This window comes from Sapajus apella, unplaced genomic scaffold (assembly GCF_009761245.1).
Source record: "Sapajus apella isolate SASKATOON/1434 unplaced genomic scaffold, GSC_monkey_1.0 scaffold47, whole genome shotgun sequence".
Classification (NCBI taxonomy): domain Eukaryota; kingdom Metazoa; phylum Chordata; class Mammalia; order Primates; family Cebidae; genus Sapajus; species Sapajus apella.
This window is the reverse complement of record NW_022436987.1, coordinates 5058132-5077498: the sequence shown is the minus strand read 5'-3', so window position 1 is coordinate 5077498 and position 19367 is coordinate 5058132. Positions and strand designations below refer to the sequence as shown.

Here is a 19367-nt window from a genome sequence, read left to right as displayed (position 1 = left end):
AAGGTACTTATGAGTGAAGATGGGAGCTAAGGAAAAACTAAAAAGCAACACCCCTTGCCCAGGTCACTAAAAACAGTCTTGACATCCTCAAGGGAATGAAATTTCCCACTTTCTTCTGAAAAAATTCAACTGTGCTCATTATTACTATAAATATACCTTCCTAGCCAATGAAATGTTTTTGCATAGTTCCAGGGCTAGGAAAACTCACTTGATGGTCTGGTAACACTTCTGAGAACAGTTCACCACAAATATCTCCCTAAAACGGCACTACATTCGTCTTGGTAGAACCAAAGCCCCTAAGCAAGGGAATGAAGAGCGCTTTCCCAACCCAGCGCCCATTCCCACCTTCCGCACAGCCTCCAACTCCAGCTGCTTGCTTTCGTTGGCGGCCTGGAGCTCCTTCATTTGTCGCTCCAGTTCCTCTTGTTCAGCCAGTTGCTTCTTCCGGAGTTCTTTCCGACGCTGTCGAGCTTCTTTGTGTGGTGGAGGGCTGCCCAGCTTCAACAGATGAATAGTAGAATGAATGGCTGCAAAAGGTATATGAGAAAAAAATGGGAAATATTATTTATTCTTTGTAAGCCTACTATGCAAGTGGCACAGCGGGAAGAAAACGAGACAGGGAGCCAGAAAGCCCAGTGTAGATTCTGATTTTGCCACTATGTAGTGGTATGACCCTGAGCAGTCATATAACCTCTTGGTTTTTGTTTTTTTTTTTTTTTTTTCAGAGCTCCCCTCAAGAAATAACCTCGTGCAGCATCAGCTTCCCCATCTCTAAAATGAGAGAGATGATCTATAAAGTCCTTTCCAGTACCAGAATTATGTAACTGATCTGTGCTCAGAAACACTTGATTTGGGAATACTGCACACATTTTTAAGAACCAATGACAATACTTTCAACTCCCTTCTCTATACTTCTCGAAAAGCCAAACAAGAATAAGACACAGTAAGGGCAAGATTCAAGTTTCTGATATCTGATTTGCAACCTACCGTGTTTAGTTGTCTATCATCTATGCCTTATGCAACCCCTTCCTGAGATGATAACAGGTAACAGCAGCTGTCTTTTCTTTTAAAAATAAAATACATATATCCTTTACATGCATTATCTAACTTTTATACAAAATCTGGTTTTTCTTTTGACATTTTTAATTACTAAATGTAATTTCTTGAATAGCTAATGCTTTCACTCACATTGTTCAAATTCAGAAGACACACAGGAAAAGTCTCCCTCCTACTCCTATCTCTCAAGTACTGGATTCCCCTCCCCACTAGCAACTCAAGCTAGTAGTTTCTTGTGCATCTCTCCTGAGATATTATAAGCCTATGCAAATAAATATGCATATATGTCTTCCACCTTCTTTTAACACAAATGATGGCACAACACACCCTTCTGACCCTCAGCTTTTTTCATTCAATCTGTCTCAGAGTTCTCAGTATCAATACCTAAAGTACTATACATAAAGTACTGCATGGTACACCATTGTGCAGCTAAACCATAATTTATGCAACCATTTCCTAATTAAGAGACAGCTAGATTGTTTGCAATCTACGTCATTTTGAAAACGTGTGAGTATATCTGTCATTATCTATTTTCTAACAGTCACCACAACCCTGGGAAGTAGGTACTATTATTATCCCCACTCCACGTAAGAGAAAAGCAATTACAGAATTTATAACTCAATCCAAGAGACACAGGAAAGAGCATTCAAATAAGGTGCATTTGCCTCAAACTCCTTTTTTTTGAGACAGAGTCTTGTTCTGTCACCAGGCTGCAGTGCAGTGGCGTAATCTTGGCTCACTACAACCTCCGCCTCCTGAGTTCAAGCGATTCTCCTGCCTCAGCCTCTTGAGTAGCTGAGACTACAGGTACATGCCACCATGCTCAGCTAATTTTTGGTATTTTTAGTAGAGACAGGGTTTCACCATGTTGGGCAGGATGGTCTCAATCTCCTGACCTCGTGATCTGCCAGCCTCGGCCTCCCAAAGTGCTGGGATTACAGGCATGAGCCACCATGCCCGGCCACCTCCAACTCTTAAACCACATCAAAAATGACTACATTCTCCAACATAACAATTTTATCTATGTCTAAGAATATTCAGAATCTCCTTTCAGGATTTAAAAAAAAAAAAAAGCCTTCTTGTATTGTTTCATTCTTTACTAATTTTGGAATAATGGAATGTGGGTCAAGATGGCCAGGGGGAGACCTACGTTAATTCTAACTAAATAATTATAAGCTTGCTTGGCTCAGAGTATATTGAAGTTTATACACCAAACTAAAATATATTATTGGTGCAGTTAATCGGAAATCAAGTGGCAACAGGAGGCCTAAGGTAAAGACCATCGAGAGTGCAGTAACACTGGGGAACACCTCGGGATGGTTGCAGAGCAGGTTATACTGCTCTGGTCCCACGAATGCCTTCTCAAGATGGAGACTTTATGAGGGTCTCATAAACAGGGCTTATGCAAAGATCTCTTAGAAAGGGAGGCGACCTTTGCTCACAAGATCCAGGAGGGTCTTTGCAGATGGGAGCTGGCAAGGAGGAGAAAAGCCTTACATGGCAGAGATCATGGAACGCCTCAGGCTCTGCCTAGGTTCTCCGAATATGGACTGATTTTAATTGCTCTATGTTCTCAAGGCTTGGGAGATAAAAGCCCCTTGATGCACTGGGCTCCTCATCTGCTATACTTCTGATGCAGCTGTACCCTGAAAAACTCGGAGTACTAGTTTAGCATGTCTTAGAAGGATCTCAAGCGCCCTCCCCCTAACATCTTACCTACCCCTTCATCCTCCCCTTCCACACCCATAAGATCAAAGAGATTATGCAAATTATAAAAGCGTTTGGAGCCCAGAGCTCGGGGCCAACGGTTTCCCTCACTTGCGCTGGTCCCCTGAACCCATGCTGTAAATTCTACTCTTGTGCGTCTGTCTTTATTTCCTTTTCTAAATCCCTTGTCACCACCAGGACTAAGAGCACCTACATACAGGGTTGGGGCTGGTACCCAACAATAGAACACTTAAAAGTTATTCACTCACTACAGAGCCATAAAAAAAGAACAAAATCTTGTCTTTTGCAACAACATGGATGCAGCTAGAGGCCATTATCCTAAGGAAATTAACACAGAACAGAAAACCAAATAATGAATGTTCTCACTAGTCAGTGGGAGCTAAACACTGGGTACTCATGGACATAAAAGTGGCAACAACAGGCACTAGGGGCTGGGATGCGAGGTAGGGGGAAGAGGTTCGTAAACTCTTAACTATTAGGTACAATGCTCACTCCTGGGTGATAGATTCAGTCGTACCCCAAACTTCCGCATTACACAATATACCCATGTAACAAACCTGCACATGTACCCCTGAATCTAAAATAAAAGTTGAAATTATTTTTTAAAAGGTTATTAATTCAAAAGTTTGTGTTCTTGAGTTACCCAAAACTAGTGATTTCTTGTAAAAGTAATGGATCTTGAAAATCCCTTGAAGTATTCAAAAACTATTACATAACTCCTCTTTTCTTTTACATATTATCTCAAGCTCAAGATGGCCACTGTAAAATTCTTCACAGTCCTTAAAAGGGGAAATTCTATACTCTTTAAATAATAAGAGTAAGTAAAACCTAAAATCTCTAAGATATGAAATCAACCTAAGTGTCCACCAACAACTGTAGTGTGCGCATACACACATATACCTTGGAATACTACTCAGCCATAAAAAAAAGAATGAAATAATGTCTTTTGCAGTAATATGGGTAGAATTGGAGGCTATTATCTTGAAGTATTTCTTGAAATAACCCAGAAACAGAACATCAAATACTACATGTTCTTACTTATAAAGTGAAAACTAAAATATGTATACATACGAACATAGAGTATGGACTAACAGACATTGGAGACTCAGAAATGTGGGAAGGCAGGAGACTGGCAAGAGATGAGAAATTACGTAACAGCTACTATGAGTGATGGTTATGCTAAAAACCCAGATTTCACCACTACACAATATATCACTGTAGCAAAGCTATACTTGCAACCCCAAAATTTATTTAAAAAGTAAATCTCCCATTTGTAATTTACCCACAGTTCATTATGCAAATAAAGCTAATGAAAACTTTGAGAGCTCATCATAATTTTTCTCTCAGCTACTATATCACATGCAGAAATAACTATAAACAATGAGGAAATAATGTCTTAGCATCCTTCCTGAGATTCAAAACTAGAAAGTCAGAGCTCTCAAGTTGTCATGGCAAATAATCAAAATCACCTTACCTTGAATCCACTCCTGTTTCTTCTTCTTATCTGAAGCACTGATTTCAAAAGTCTTATCAAAACATTTTACGAGAAAAAGGCATTTCTTTCCATCTTTGTCAGGCAAGGACTAAAACAGGAAGCAAAATTCGTTCTTCAAAATTTTAAGTATTTAAATGAAATTCAATCTTAATTATTTGTAAAAATCAGCTGAAACTTAATGTCAATGAAAAATACCTATAAATGCATATTACTGATTTACTAATGCTGTTCCCTAAGGACATTACTTATGGTAACAACAACCCCTGATTGGGATACTACATTTAGACTGTGAAAACTATAAACAACAGATAGAATGCCATGCATTGGGATTTCCTGAGCATAGCAACTCTTATCCTGAGCACTTCCCTTGCAGGAATCCTGGAAAGTACATCTGTGATGATGTTACAAAAGGTATTAAGTCCTAAAGAATATGAAGCGCTAAGCCAGGGTGATTCCTACATCTGCTTAATGTGGCTTTCTCTCCTTGCACTTGGAATGTAATGGCTGGCAACCTGTGGTTTCTGTCCTATATCTTTATGAGTAAACTGGCCTTTGGAGGCCTTGTGAATCTCCATGTTTAGTTAAATCTAAGAAGACCCCTTCATGGGCATTAGACATCTCAAGACATTATTATTCATTAAAATACATTGTAGTTTATGCGTGAGATTTCAGGTATTCAAATATTCTTCAACACATACAGACATGGGGATAATTCATACAGAAATGAAACTCAAAAATTTATGTTCTTGAGAATTTCACTTCTTTAAAGAATTAGTACCTATGAATAAAGTGTCCTGAAAGTCACCCAAAGTATTCAAAGACAATGCTTATGTCTTCCTAAATTTCTTGCACTCAAAATGTCCCAGATTTTCTGGCATATTCATGATTCCAAATATTGTCTTACTGAACTTTTCTTTTTACTTTATTATCTCTTTTATTACTACCTTTTATTCAACAGATTGATTCCTTCAATGTTCCAATAAATGATTTAATCCTTATACTTTGTTCATAAGATTGAAAATAAATTCACATAAGAAAAAAATTTTGTCAGCTATCTCTAATTTTTGGTTCAGAAACCATGGCAACTATATGCCTATATTATTTTGGAAATGTAAATTTGGGGATTATTTTAAGGCTCTAGAGTCTAGGTGGAAGAAGGTGAGAAGCTACTTCAGCAGCAGGGGGCAGCATAGGGTAATCATGCAAAGAAGTAACAGTAGGCTCACCTCTACACAGCAATTTTCATCCAAGAGAATGTCTCCTTTCTTATCATTCAGATCCTCACTCACATAGTAAGAAATTATGTTGGGTTTTAGTACAAACCATCGTTCAGTCCAGTTTTTCCGTCTGTGGCCCTTTTTCATCATGTAACCCTGTGAAAGATTAAATGCGATATAAATTCTTGTCCTTTTATTTGTAAGAGCTGACATCTCTTCCTTGATATACATGCCTACTCCATTATTTGATAATACAACCCTGAATATGTAAACACCAATTGTTCTTGGATCCTCTGAGAATCTATGAAGGCCAGGGGCATTACATCCACTCATGCAAGCATATCCAGTCAAAAATTTGCATATAATTTCAGACACTTCAGAGACAACCCCTCCCCAAAGTGATATGCAGATAATAGACTTAGAACCCCTCCCATGTTAAGCAGCATTTGAGATTTTTTAAAAAATCATTATCTTTTAGAGATACCTACTGAAATTTTTATAAACAAAATAAAATACCTGAAATTTGCTTCAAAACACAGGAGAGATAAAAGTAGGTGGGGTAGGATTTTTTTCCACATGTTGGCAGTTACTGGAGCTGTTGAATGGTATGTGGGAGTTCATTATACTGGTCTATTCCACTTAAAAAGAAAGAATAAACACCTAACAATGATTTTGTGTAAATTAAAACCTCAATCAAGCCAGATGTAGTGGCTGACACCTATAATCCCAGCACTTTGGGAGGCCAAGGCAGGAGGATCTCTTGAGGCCAGGAGTTCAAGATCAGCCTGGGCAACATAGTGAGACCTCATCTCTACAAAAATAAATTTTAAACAATAAGTAAAACCTCAATCAATGAAAATGCTAAATGACTAAGGTAAGTAAAATCTCACTCAATCAATGAAAATGCTAAATCTTGGCCACATATATCTTCTCAAGCAAATAGTCAAGGACTTCCACCTCTGGTACCAACCTGCCTTTCTGCCTAACCTCTCAGTATTGTGAAGAAGGAACTGTGCTCTAGACCAGCAGGAAAATACTAGAATACTGGCTTCTGCTTTTTTTTTTTTTTTTTTTAAGGAATACTGGCTTCCAAGCTCACACTCATTAGCTCTGTACTTCCTTCCAACAGACCGGCCTCAAAGGTGTGTCTCAAATTTTTACTTAAGCAAAATTATACATTACTATAGGCCAAAGCCCTTCAGGCTTGTTTGAGAATACCTGATATTTTTAGTATTAAATCTACAGATGCTGATAGCACATGATAGATTATATATATCATTAAATATATATAATATTAACTTGATTATAAGTTTCATATGGTTATTATACTAAGTTCTAATCATATTACATATTTAGTTTCCTAATCTTTGGACACTCAAGCAAAAGCTATCTCATACTGCAATTCTACTATAGTCCTATCCTGCCATCCTAAGAGGCTGAGAATTCCACTTCAGATAAAGACCATGTCTTGTAACTCTTTGTAGCACCAAAAATCTATACAAATTCAGCCTCAGCGTTTATGATGTGCTCCATTAGGAGAAAAAAGAACAAAGACAACACTATTACCTATGAAACAAAGAAAGAATCAAAGTAAGGAAATCCCAAATCAGAGTCATTATTCAATATAATAACATAAGAAATTTCAAAGAGTCACCAAAAAATATAAATTCTATTTAATAAGCATCGAGCTTCATATGCTATGCTGGATGCTGGGAAAAAGATGACAGTCTAAAACAAAAGCAACTTTGCTACATAAAGCCATTTTTTTCCCACAAGTAGGGGTATTTTTCTGATTTTATAAAAATAATATAAAATCATGTAGAAAGTCCAATAATACAGAAAGGATAAAGAAGAAAAAAATTCACCAAAATCCCACAATCCAGAGTTGATTACTGTAAACATTTTGACAAGCACCTTCCTGACAGCTCTATACACACACAACACATTACCTAAAGGGGATTACAAGATATCTCCTGTTCAGCAATATGTTTTTTTTTCACTCAACATTATGCCATGGAGATATTTCTGGATCAACAGTTATGAATGTGCACATGACAGAAAGATACTTTAAAAATATTTTGGAAATGGGCTGGGCACAGTGGCTCACACCTGTAATTCCATCACTTTGGGAGGCTGAGGCGGATGGATCACGAGGTCAAGAGATCAAGACCATCCTGGCCAACATGGTGAAACCCCGTCTCTACTAAAAATATAAAACTTAGCTGGGCATGATGGCGCATGCTTGTAGTCCAGCTACTCGGGAGGCTAAAGCAGGAGAAATCTCTTGAACCTGAGAGACAAAGGTTGCAGTGAGCCGAGATCGCACCACTGCACTCCAGTCTGGTGACAGAGTGAGACTCCATTTCAAAAAAGAAAAAAAAAAATTTGGAAATGTGATTATCTAAACAGTTATTTCAAATAGCACCTTTCTAATGCTTAACTACACTTAAAAATTGCACCAGTAATTTTTTTTAAGTGAAAGCCTAAGACTGGAAACATAAGAAATTTTATTCCTATTCAAAATCAGGCCAGGCATAGAGGCTCACACCTGTAATCCCAGCACTTTGGGAGGCCGAGGTGGGTGGATCACTTGAGGTCAGGCATTCAAGACCAGCCTGGCCAACATGGTAAAATCCCATGTCTACTAAAAATACAAAATGTAGCTGGTGCATGGTGGTGCACGCCTGTAATCCCAGCTACTTGGGTGGCTGAAACACGAGAATCCCTTGGACCCAGGAGACGGAGGTTGCAGTAAGCCAAGATCATATCACTATATTCCAGCCTGGACAAGAGAACAAGACTGTCTCAAAAAACAAAAAAACAAAATCAGTGTAAGAAAATAAGTGACTTATACTCACCTTTGTGATAAAAATACTAATTTTAAAATGCCAAATTCTAAAGATGAGAAAAAATACGGTAAGAGAATTCTTACCTGTTTTAATACATCTAATATAAGTTCATTAAAGACTTCATTAATTGCCATAGACACAGTCTGCCGATCCATGCCTTTGCTAAACTGTCCATTTCCAATAAGCTCGATAAGTTCCCACGCAGAAAGGCCATCTTTACTGTCATCAAAGTTGACTTTATAATGTTCAAATTGTTCTTGCTGCCAACCTCCTCCCATAGCTTCTGTAAGCTTCTTAAGCAGGTATTCGATCTATATAAAGAATATGAAACAATTATTTCCTAGTTAAAAAAAACAACATAGTTTTGTATTTATGTTATAAACACTGATTTGTTGAACTTAGGAAATACTCTTTATAGTTTCAAAAATGCCTATCTTTAAAGAGTCTCCTACTACATAGGGAGTGGAATATAAATAAAATGCTACTGGTCTGTATTAGTGCAGAATAAGTAAAGGAATAAAAAACTGATAACGCTCTAATAGTGTAGTATATTTGTATACAGAACTAAAACAAACTGCACATGTATAACAATATACAAACTAATTAATGTACTCTGATTACACTGTTAAATATTTTAATGTATCAGAACATTAATCTTACCAAATATACAAGCGCTAAATTAAACATCTCAAAGTAATACGTACAAGTTATTGACCAACTTACAAATTTTCCACAAAAGCCAACTATTCAAAATTCATGCTGCTTCTTCCCACTGGAACACTACAATGTTGTAAATAATGGTGGAATACCTAGCCTGAGCAGGAAAAGCTTACTAAATTCTAAAACATCATACTTTGTGTAGAAAATACTGTTATTGAAATAACAGCAGTTAGGCTGGGAGTGGTGGTTCACGCCTATAATCCCAACACTTTGGGAGGCCAAAGCAGGAGGACTACTTGAGGCCAGGAGTTCGAGACCATCCCAGTCAACATGGCAAAACCCTGTCTCTACTAAAAATACAAAAAAAAATAGCCAGGCTAATTTTCATGCTTCATGCTGGGATTACACACCTGTAATCCCAGCTACTCAGGTGGCTGAAGCATGAGAATTGCTTGAACCTTGAAGGCAGTGAGTGGAGATCACTGCCACTGCACTCCAACCTGGGCAACTGAGCGAGACTCTGTCTCAAAAAGAAAGAAAGAACAGCAATTAAATAAACAATAAGGCAATAAAACTGAATAAGCATTGATACCTCTTATTTTCTGGAAAGCCCAAATATCCTACAGTGCTCTCAAATTCAACATTATGTCCAAAAACAAATGAATCTTCTCTACCAAATGGCTTCCCCCTCTACTATTGATTTCCATTAGGAATAACACCATTTACACGCCCATTTTAGGATTCTTGTTCCCCATCCCCCACATCAAACCAATGACATAATCCTGCTGTTTTATTTCCCTAAATGAGTGTTTTCAAATTGTGGGTTATGGCCCACTGTAAAGTCAACTTAGTGGATAGCAACCAGCATTTTTTTGAATGAAACAAAAAACATGTGAGTTCATCCACAATAAAGAAATAGTATTTTGTGATAAGTTTTGCTTTGTGTGTGCATGTGTCTATGTGTGCTGGGTCATGACAAAAAACATTTATCTTCCTATGGGTTACAGTGAAAAGAAATTTTATTTTATTTTATTTTTTTCTTTCCATTTTCTAAGGGTTTAGAAAAGAAATTTTAAAGCTTTGTCTCCGACAGCTCTGAACTCTGTCACTTCTACTCAATCTGCTTTTGGTCAGGCCTACTGGTTGGTATCCTTACCTCCAGGGTCCCCCCCCCCCACTTTTATATATATATTCTGCCAAAGGGATTTTTCTAAAACAAAAGCCAGAGCCTGACACTCCTCTCTTTAAGCCCTGCCCTGGCTCCCTATCACCTCAAAGACAGAGGCCAAGCTCCTCTGCATCCCTTGGTGATTATCCCCCAGCCTACTTTCTCACATATGACCCACCTCAGACTTGACACTCCACCGATACCATTAATATCACAGATCAGGGGGTGTAAACTTTTACTGTAAGGGGTTGGACAGTAAATATTTAAGCTTCGTGCCTCTCTATCATGTGTTCTTCCTTGATTTTGTTTTTTTTACAACCCTTTAGAAATATAAAAACTATTCTTAGCACATGTGCTGTGCAAATATAGGCTGTGGGCTGGATTTAGCCAGCAAGCTGTAGTCTGCCACCACTTGCCATAGATTATAAGTAGTTTACCCTCCTACCATACTTTCCTTAGCCTTTATGTCATTCCCTATTATGTCTTCTCTGTCTAGAATATCTTTTCCCATCTCTCAACCAAGCTAAGTGGTATTTATTCAAGTCCTACATCCTCTAGAATATTCCTACTCAAAATGACGTATGTCATTTGACCAGCAACATTGGCACCACCTAGAAGCTTGTTAGAAATGAAGACTGTCAGACCAACTAAAGCCCAAAAATCAGAGTCTGTACTTTAACAAAAACCCCTAATACTTCCATATGCACACTAAAGTTTTGAAAAGCATTGCTGCTTTAGCAAACCTGCTCTGACCAACCCGAACCCAGGTCAAGGGTTCCTCTTCTATGTCACTGCACTTAGTGTATTTTCACTTACTTTCTTTTCAACCATTTTCTGCATTCCTTGTAGGAGAAACCATGTCCCACTCATCCTTAATCCCCAAAGTTCATCATGGTACCTCAGAGCTCAACAAATGTTTGCTAAACTGAAATTAACTAAGCTAAGCCTCAATTTTCTCATCTATGAAATGGGCATAACAATACTTATAGAAATGCTGTGGGGTGAAATGAGACAAATATGGAGCAATCTGCACAATGACCATCACATAGTAGATACCCTACTAATGTTGCTTCGCTTCTGCACTGAGGGGAATACTATTCAACCATTCAAAATTACATTTGAAGGCCGGGCGCGGTGGCTCAAGCCTGTAATCCCAGCACTTTGGGAGGCCGAGGCGGGTGGATCACAAGGTCAAGAGATCGAGACCATCCTGGTCAACATGGTCAAACCCTGTCTCTACTAAAAATACAAAACATTAGCTGGGCATGGTGGCGCGTGCCTGTAGTCCCAGCTACTCAGGAGGCTGAGGCAGGAGAATTGCCTGAACCCAGGAGGCGGGGGTTGCGGTGAGCCAAGATCGCGCCATTGCACTCCAGCCTGGGTAACAAGAGCGAAACTCCGTCTCAAAAAATAAATAAATAAATAAAAAATTTAAAAAAATTACATTTGAGAAGGCATTTATGAAACAAGAGAAAGTGAAGAAGAATATGAAACTAAATTTTACTATGAATTCTACTGCACAAAGATTATGTAATTATTTTGACAAATATTTGTCAGAAATAGTAAGTTTAATTCGAAACAATAGGATCATGAGTTAATTTTTTTCCTTTTTCTTCTTTGCATTTCCAATAATTTGGTTATAATACTTTTTGTAAAATAATATATTTAACAGAAAAATAGACATGCATGTTTGCAAAGGCATGTACATTCACAAAATATCACAAGTTGAAAAAATATCAAGAGAAGCCAGGTGTGGTGGCTCACGCCTGTTTTTTTGGAAGGCTGAGACAGGAGGACCGCTTGAGGCCAGGAATTCAAGATCAGCCTGGGCAACATGGCAAGATCTCACCTCCACAGAAAAATTTAAAAGTTAGCCAGGTATGGTGGGACATGCCTGTAGTCCCAGCTACTCAGGAAGCTAAAGAGGGAAGATCGCTTGAGCCAAGAAGTTTAAGGTTACAGTGAGCTATGATCACAACACTGCACTTGAGCTTGGGCAACAGAGCAAGACCCTATCTCATTTTTAAAAAAAAGAGAGAAAAATTAAAAAATATATTAGAAGTTCTATTGATTTAATTTGATGAGATGCTGTAAGCTCTCTTAGGACAAAGATTTATCTTATACCCTAACAATAGCACATGGTAAGTGTTCACCAAAATTTACCTGTTGGAGAAAAACACACTTAGATCTTTCCCTTCTCTTGCTGGAGAGATGTCATCTACTGTTAAACTTACCAGGTATTATCAGGTAGTTCCTTGGCTCTTTAAAGAGAAGTAACAGAGATAGACAGAGAAAGAGGAGAAAAGAAAATGTTAAGAAAAAGAGCGAAAAGGGAAGAGGGAAGGAGAAAAGGAGACAGAAAAGAGAAAGGTATAAAAAGATTAAAGTAAAGAAGAGATTAGAGGCGGGGTGCAGTGGCTCACACCTATAATCCCAGAACTTTGGGAGGCTAATGCAGGCAGATCACCTGTGGCCGGGAGTTTCAGACCAGCGTGGCCAACATGGCGAAACCCCATTTCTACTAAAAACACAAAAATTATCTGGTTGTGTGGTGGCGCACACCTGTAATCCCAGCTACTTGGGAGGCTGAGGTAGGAGAATTGCTTGAACCAGGGAGGTAGAGGTTGCAGTGAGCCGAGATCATGCCACTGCATTCTAGCCTGGGTGACAGAGCGAGACTCCATCTTAAAAAAAAGAGAGAGAGAGAGAGAGATTAAAGAGATAAAAGCAAGAAAAAGAGAGTCAAAAAAGACATTGAGATAAACAATTGCTCAAGGTAAAATAATCAGTGGCATTAACAGGTACAGAAATTCAATCTCTCTAAGGCAGCAAAAAGAAGGGCCCAGGCTGGCAGCTTACAACTTAGGGTAAAGGGAGTTCAGGCCCAAGTAGAAGTTTCAGTAGCAAGGCAAAGGAAGCACCTGTGTATGAGCACGTGTGTGGAGGATGACTACAGGTGGGTGAGACAAGATGGTGGAGCCAACTGACCATGTCCTTACACAAGTCAAGAATCAGCCTTAGCTTTTCCTCAGCTACCTCTTACTGAACCCAAGCCATTCACACTCCAAGCTTCAGTTACCTCTTCAAAATCAGATGACTTTTTATGTTTGTAACTCAGACAGCACCTATTAGTAGCAAACTCAGCTCTAGAAGTAGCTTGCCAGGTTCATCATGAACCTTTCTGAAGGTGCCCTCCCAAGCCTTGTGATGTTGTTAGTAGCACCCAGCTTCGATCTGCTCAGCATTCCCAGTGACTGTGCCAGACAACTAATCTAGATTCATTTCCTGCTGACTTTCAACACAATCAGATACTTACCATAACCAAATAACGTAAGGGCCTTTTGATTCATTAAATTGGCCCAAGGAGAAACAAACATTCCCATTCTCCACTATTTAATTATACTAAATAATAAATCACGTGTTGCCGTGTTAGTCTCGAGTGGTCTGCATCAATTCTAAGAGCTCATTCAGTTTCAGGAAGCAGCTTACTTCCTCCTTCCAGGCAAGTTTCACCAAAAATAACAAAGAAGAAACTTTCAAGATGCATGTGATTTTCAAGGCCTTCAGTTTCAAAATTTATCTTATTAAAAATTCTTTATCATCATTAATAAGGGGCATTTTATTGGCTTAACAGGTTTTCTTTTATTTAGAGTCTCTTAAAACTATATCCAGTTCAAGTTTTAACTACATCAAGGCAATTCTTCCAAATAAGTACATAAGAGATACATCCTGTTTTGTTCCTGCCTCTGTGAGAAATGAATACTAAACAAAAACTATACTTTATAGGCACATATTTCCAGGAAGATATTCTAACAAAAATTACAGAATCCAACTCAAATGGGGACATATTATTTCTTACATCTATGTGACAGAAACAACTTAACTTCACTATGTAAGTCACTTAAATATTGATTTAACATTCTTGAAACTACTTTCTGGGTAACAGAAAATTGAATCAAAAGCAAACATTACCTTTTTTTTTTTTTTTTTTTGAGACAGAGTCTCGTTCTGTCGCCCAGTGGCACAATCTCGGCTCACTGCAACCTCCACACCTCCTGAGTTCAAGCAATTCTCCTGCCTCAGCCTCCCAAGTAGCTGGGATTACAGGCATGTGCCACTAGGCCTGGATAATTTTTGTGTTTTTAGTAGAGACAGGGTTTCACCACGGTCCTGACCTCAGGTGATGATGCACCTGCCTCAGCCTCCTGAAGTGCTAAGATTACAGGTGTGAGTCACCACGTCCAGCCGAAAGCAAACATTATCTATACCACTTACATTAGTCGTAACTGCCATGAGATACATATATAGATATAGATTTTTCTTTTTGAGACAGGGTCTCATTCTGTCACCCAGGCTGGAGGCAGTGGTGTGATCTTAGATCACTGCAGCCTTGACCTCTCAGACTAAAGCAATCCTCCCACTTCAGCACCCCTGCCTGGCTAATTTTTTCTGTTTTTTGCACAGACAGGGTTTCACCGTGTTACCCAGGCTGGTCTCAAATTCCTGAGCTCAAGTGATCAGCCTGCCTCAGCCTCCCAAGCTACTGGGATTACAGGTGTACACCACTGCACCTGGCCAACAATTATATCTTTTCTTTTCTTTTTCTTTTTCTTTCTTTCTTTTTTTTTTTTTTTTGAGTCAGTGTTTTGCTCTGTCTACCAGGCTGGAGTGCAGTGCCACGATCACAGCTAACTACAGTGTCTGCCTCTTGGGCAATCCTCCCACCTCAGCCTCCCGAGTAACTGAGACTTCAGGCATGTGCCACTGTGCCCAGCTAATTTTTGTATTTTTTGTAAAGACAGGGTTTCACCATGTTGTCCAGGCTGGGCTCAAACTCCGAAGTTCAAACAACCCTCCCACCTCAGCCTCCTCATCTCACCTCAGTGCTGGGATTGCAGTCATGAGCCACTGAGGCAGGCTGGTTATATCTTACATTGTATTAATTAAGGCTTAAAAAAAATCTTTCTTAAAAAGCACTCTGGGCTTAAAATGCAAATGACCATTATGGTGAGTGGATTATTGGAAACAAGTATTACTTTAAATTTATAAAGCCTAAAAAGCACTGATAACATTATATCTCAAAATTTATTTTTAAATATGTTTTTATATTAAATTTTATTAAAATCTGTGAATCTAAAACTAGTCCAAATATAGTTTTGTAAGCGTTATTATTCAGAAAGAAAGCAAAAGCTAACAGAGAACGTATTTTTCATAATATAGCATGACCTTGAGTTTGCAGTGCTTGGTCAAAGGCCAGGAGATAGGCTAAGAGCTCCATAAACACAAATCAACATGTTTAACCTCAGGAGGCTAGTTCAGCAGCTAAACAAAGCAATCTCACATAAATCTGCTCCAGTGATCCCGTCTTTCCCCACCCAAGCACTCCAGGCCCTAGAGGAAAATCTCTAAAACTAATTCTACTTCTAACCAGAAGAAAAGCTGTCAAATCACAGAGTAAGTCCAAATAATAACATGACAATGTATGCTGCCTGGCTATTCTAACAAATCAAAGAAAGGCTGCTCCCTTCTCAAATGACATTAACTTGTTTTGAAAGAGAATCAAGACATTCCAGTTAGTCTGCAAAGGTCTTGAAGATAAACATGCCTAGGAGCCTTGGCTGGATTCTGGCCTACAGAAACACACATCAAGGCCCATGTGGGTCCCAATTCTTCTGGCTGCCTGCAGCAAAAACCTTTTGAGTTTCTTAGGCAAAGTAGTGGAAAATTGACACTGACTGGCTCCCTTCACAGCCTGTGGCTCAATGATGATTTAAAGCCATTGACAAGTCATTAAGCAAGTACTGCCTAGGCAATAAAAACACTCACTAATTTCTAATTCTGAAATCAGGACAAGGTCACTTTCAAGTCCTCAAATACTTTAGTGATGGAAAAAAAAAAAAAAAACAAACATCAAGGGTAAGAGAACCATCCCACGTCCAGTTTTTCAAAAACACAATTAAATGCGTAACACAGTATAACTACAAAATGTTTTAAAATACTGTAATTTTTTTTTTGAGACAAGATCTGGCTCTATTGCCCAGGCTAGAGTGCAGTGGCACAATGTAGGCTCACTGCAAGCTCCGCCTCCCAGGCTCAAACCATCCACCCAGGCTCAAGCCATCCTCCCACCTCAGCCTCCTGAGTAGCTGGGACAACAGGTGCATACCATCAAGCCCAGCTAATTTTTTGTATTTTTTGTAGACATACAGTTTCACCATGTTGCCCAGGCTAGTTGTGAAATTATACGCTCAAGCAATATGCCTGCCTCAGCCTCTCAAAGTGCTGGGATTATAGGCCTGAGCCACCATACCTAGTCTAAAATACTGTACATTTTATTTGCACAATTCTTTCAAGCAGCAGCTAGATTTTAAAACTACCACTGGTATATTTTTGTCTGCAGACATTCCCTTCTGCACATCTCTGTATTAAGCTAGACAATTTCCTTGGACAAAAATTTCATAGCATGTTTTATTTTTCATTTTCTTTTTAACATACCTACACAATTACATCATTACAGTTATTAAGCACTAAGAAACATCACTACAGTAAAACTTCCTTCTCCTTGATTACCAATGAGCACATAATTGTTAAATCCAAGGGCAACTATTCACTTATCATCATCCAATTTTTCCAAGGCATCTAATGCCAGTAACTACTTTTGTGCTTCTTAAAACTTTTCATTTCTTAGACATCTATGACTCAGCACTCCCCCAGTTCTCCTACCTCATAGCCTGCTCAATTCAGCTTCCTTTACCAGTCTACTTCTTCTTTCTGCTACAGAAATAGTCCCAAGGTTCTATCCTTGGCACTCATGCCTCCAACTACAGTCTTCCTCCCTGATCTAACCTACTTCTAGTGTTTCCCCATCTCTGTCTCCAGCCCTGGCCTCTGGCAAGCTCTAGATAAACACTTCCAGTGCACAGTTCCACAAGGATGTTCCACCTAAAATCCCAAATGTATCAAACCCACCATCATGCAATACCTCCCAAATTTGTTCATCATCCTACCATTCATTCACACACACCCATTTTAGTGAGCAACTACCATGGGTCCAGGCACTTTATTAAACACTTCACATATATCAACTTTTTCAGCCCTCACAGAGAACAGTGAAGGAAGTAGCTATCCCCATCTTACAGACAGGAACCCCAAACAGAGAGAGCAAGTAATTTGTCACATAGCTAATAATTGATAGAGTTGGGTTTCAAACCAGTAAGTCTGATTTCAGGTATCATGCCTTAAACAAATATACTATATTACTCCTCAGTTGCCCAGGCTTGAAACTTGTCTGTACTTTCCCACAGTGAGGCACTATATGCTTAGTCCCATGACCTCTAGGTTCTTTCCATCTGGACTTCTTTTCTATTCTCACTGTATTTTAGTCCTCGATGCCACTGGGCTTCTCTCAACTTCTCACCTCCCATGTCTCCATATTTCATCTATTCACCCATCATTCTCTTGCTCAAAAATCATCAGTGGTTCATCTTTCCCCACTGCCTACAGAATAAAGTTAAAACTCTCCAGCTTCATCTACCACCTGTCTTCTTCACAACGATCATGTTCCAGTGAGAAAGGACATGTATCATTCTTTTTTGATTGCTCAGCATCTAACCCTTTTCTTATGTCTGGGGAAATCCCTACATGCCAATGTAGAAGCTGAAAATGCAAATGTATCCTTTCCAAGACTCCTTTGCAAGTAGTGCAAGGTACCTGACCTAGGCCATGCCAATTAGATAAATCACACCCTGATGATGAATTGGGAAGTGAGCAGTATGGAGAACTCTCCCTCATAGGAAGAACAGTTGCAGGAAGATTTGAGTTTCGAGGCAGTGATATGGTTTGGCTGTGTCCCCACTGAAATCTTATCTTGAATTCCCACGTGTTGTGAGAGGGACCCAGTGGGAAGTAACTGAAACATGGGGGCAGGTCTTTCCCATGCTATTCTCGTAATAACTAATAAATCCCATGAGATCTGATGGTTTTATAAAGGAGTTTCCCGCACAAGCTCTCTCCTCTTGTCTGCTGCCATGTGAGATGTGCTTTTCACCTTCTGCCATGATTGTGAGGCCTCCCCAGTCATGTGGAACTGTAAGTCCTTTAAACCTCTTTCGTTTATAAATTGCCCAGTCTTGGGTATGTCTTTATTAGCAGCATGAAAATGGACTAATTCAGGCAGCAATCAGTGTCCAGGACCAGATGTATTCCATGGTATTAAGTGCAACACCCATCATCTGATGGCAGCAGCATTTTCCTAGTGGTTCCTCACTGAAGTGGCCAGGACAGACAAAACTGCATAGCCTCCACACCTGCTTTTTAAGCCATCATAATGATTCTGTAAGCTATCCAGCATCCTTCTAAAAAAGTCCCTTCTCAGGCCCTACACAGTAGCTCATGCCTATAAACCCAGTACTTTGGGAGGCTGAGGTAAAGGGAGTCTGATACCAGTCTGGGCAACATGGCAAGACCCTATCACTACAAAAAAAATCCTTTTAATTAGTTGAGTGTGGTGGTGCATGCCTGTAGTCCCAGCTACTCAGTAGGCTGAGGTAGGAGGATACCCTAAGCCCAGGAGGTTGAGGCTGCTGTGAGCCATGATTGAACCACTGCACTCCAGCCAAGGCAACAGAGTAAAACCCTGTCTTGTAAAAAAAAAAAAAAAAAAAAAAAAAAGCTGGGCATGGTGACAGGCACCTGTAATCACACCTACTCAAGAGGGTAAGGCAGGAGAATCTTTTGAACCTGGGAGGCAGAGGTTGCAGTGAGCCGAGATTGCGCCACTGCACTCCAGTCTGGGCAATAAGACCGTAACTCCATCTCAAAAAAAAAAAAAAAATTTCCGTTTTGGCTTGAATCAGCCAGTGTGGCTATTTCTAAGTAAGCACCCTGACTGGCAACTCAGTCAGGCTGGATACCTGCCTCACTCCTTTTAGAACACGTCCTTTGCTTTCCTGAGTCATATAACACTGCTCACTGTTGCTTCCATCCAGAATTCTCCTCTGCCTTTACTATTGGTCAAAATCCTTCCCAACCTTTAACATGTTGGTACACCCTTTCTGAAGGGCAACTTTGCCTTGTTCATCACACCCTGAAAGTGTGCATTTCTTGGGACTCAGAATTTCACTGTTGGAAGATAATCCAAAGAAAATAAGCAGATTCATATGCAAAAATACATGTAATAAGAGTAGTCATAAGAG

The 19367-nt window shown here is 39.3% G+C and overlaps 1 protein-coding gene across 1 annotated transcript in view; it reads right to left on the bottom strand.

The window, feature by feature from the left end:
* The window catches only part of SWAP70 (switching B cell complex subunit SWAP70), a 90538-nt gene that overhangs the window by 20179 nt on the left and 50992 nt on the right, over nucleotides 1-19367 (bottom strand). The window contains exons 4-7 of the mRNA XM_032240718.1: nucleotides 8429-8656; nucleotides 5506-5652; nucleotides 4259-4367; nucleotides 346-527 (exon numbers count right to left, since the gene is read on the bottom strand). Of these exons, the coding sequence (XP_032096609.1) occupies nucleotides 346-527; nucleotides 4259-4367; nucleotides 5506-5652; nucleotides 8429-8656 (666 nt within the window). The remainder of the gene's footprint in view (nucleotides 1-345; nucleotides 528-4258; nucleotides 4368-5505; nucleotides 5653-8428; nucleotides 8657-19367) is intronic.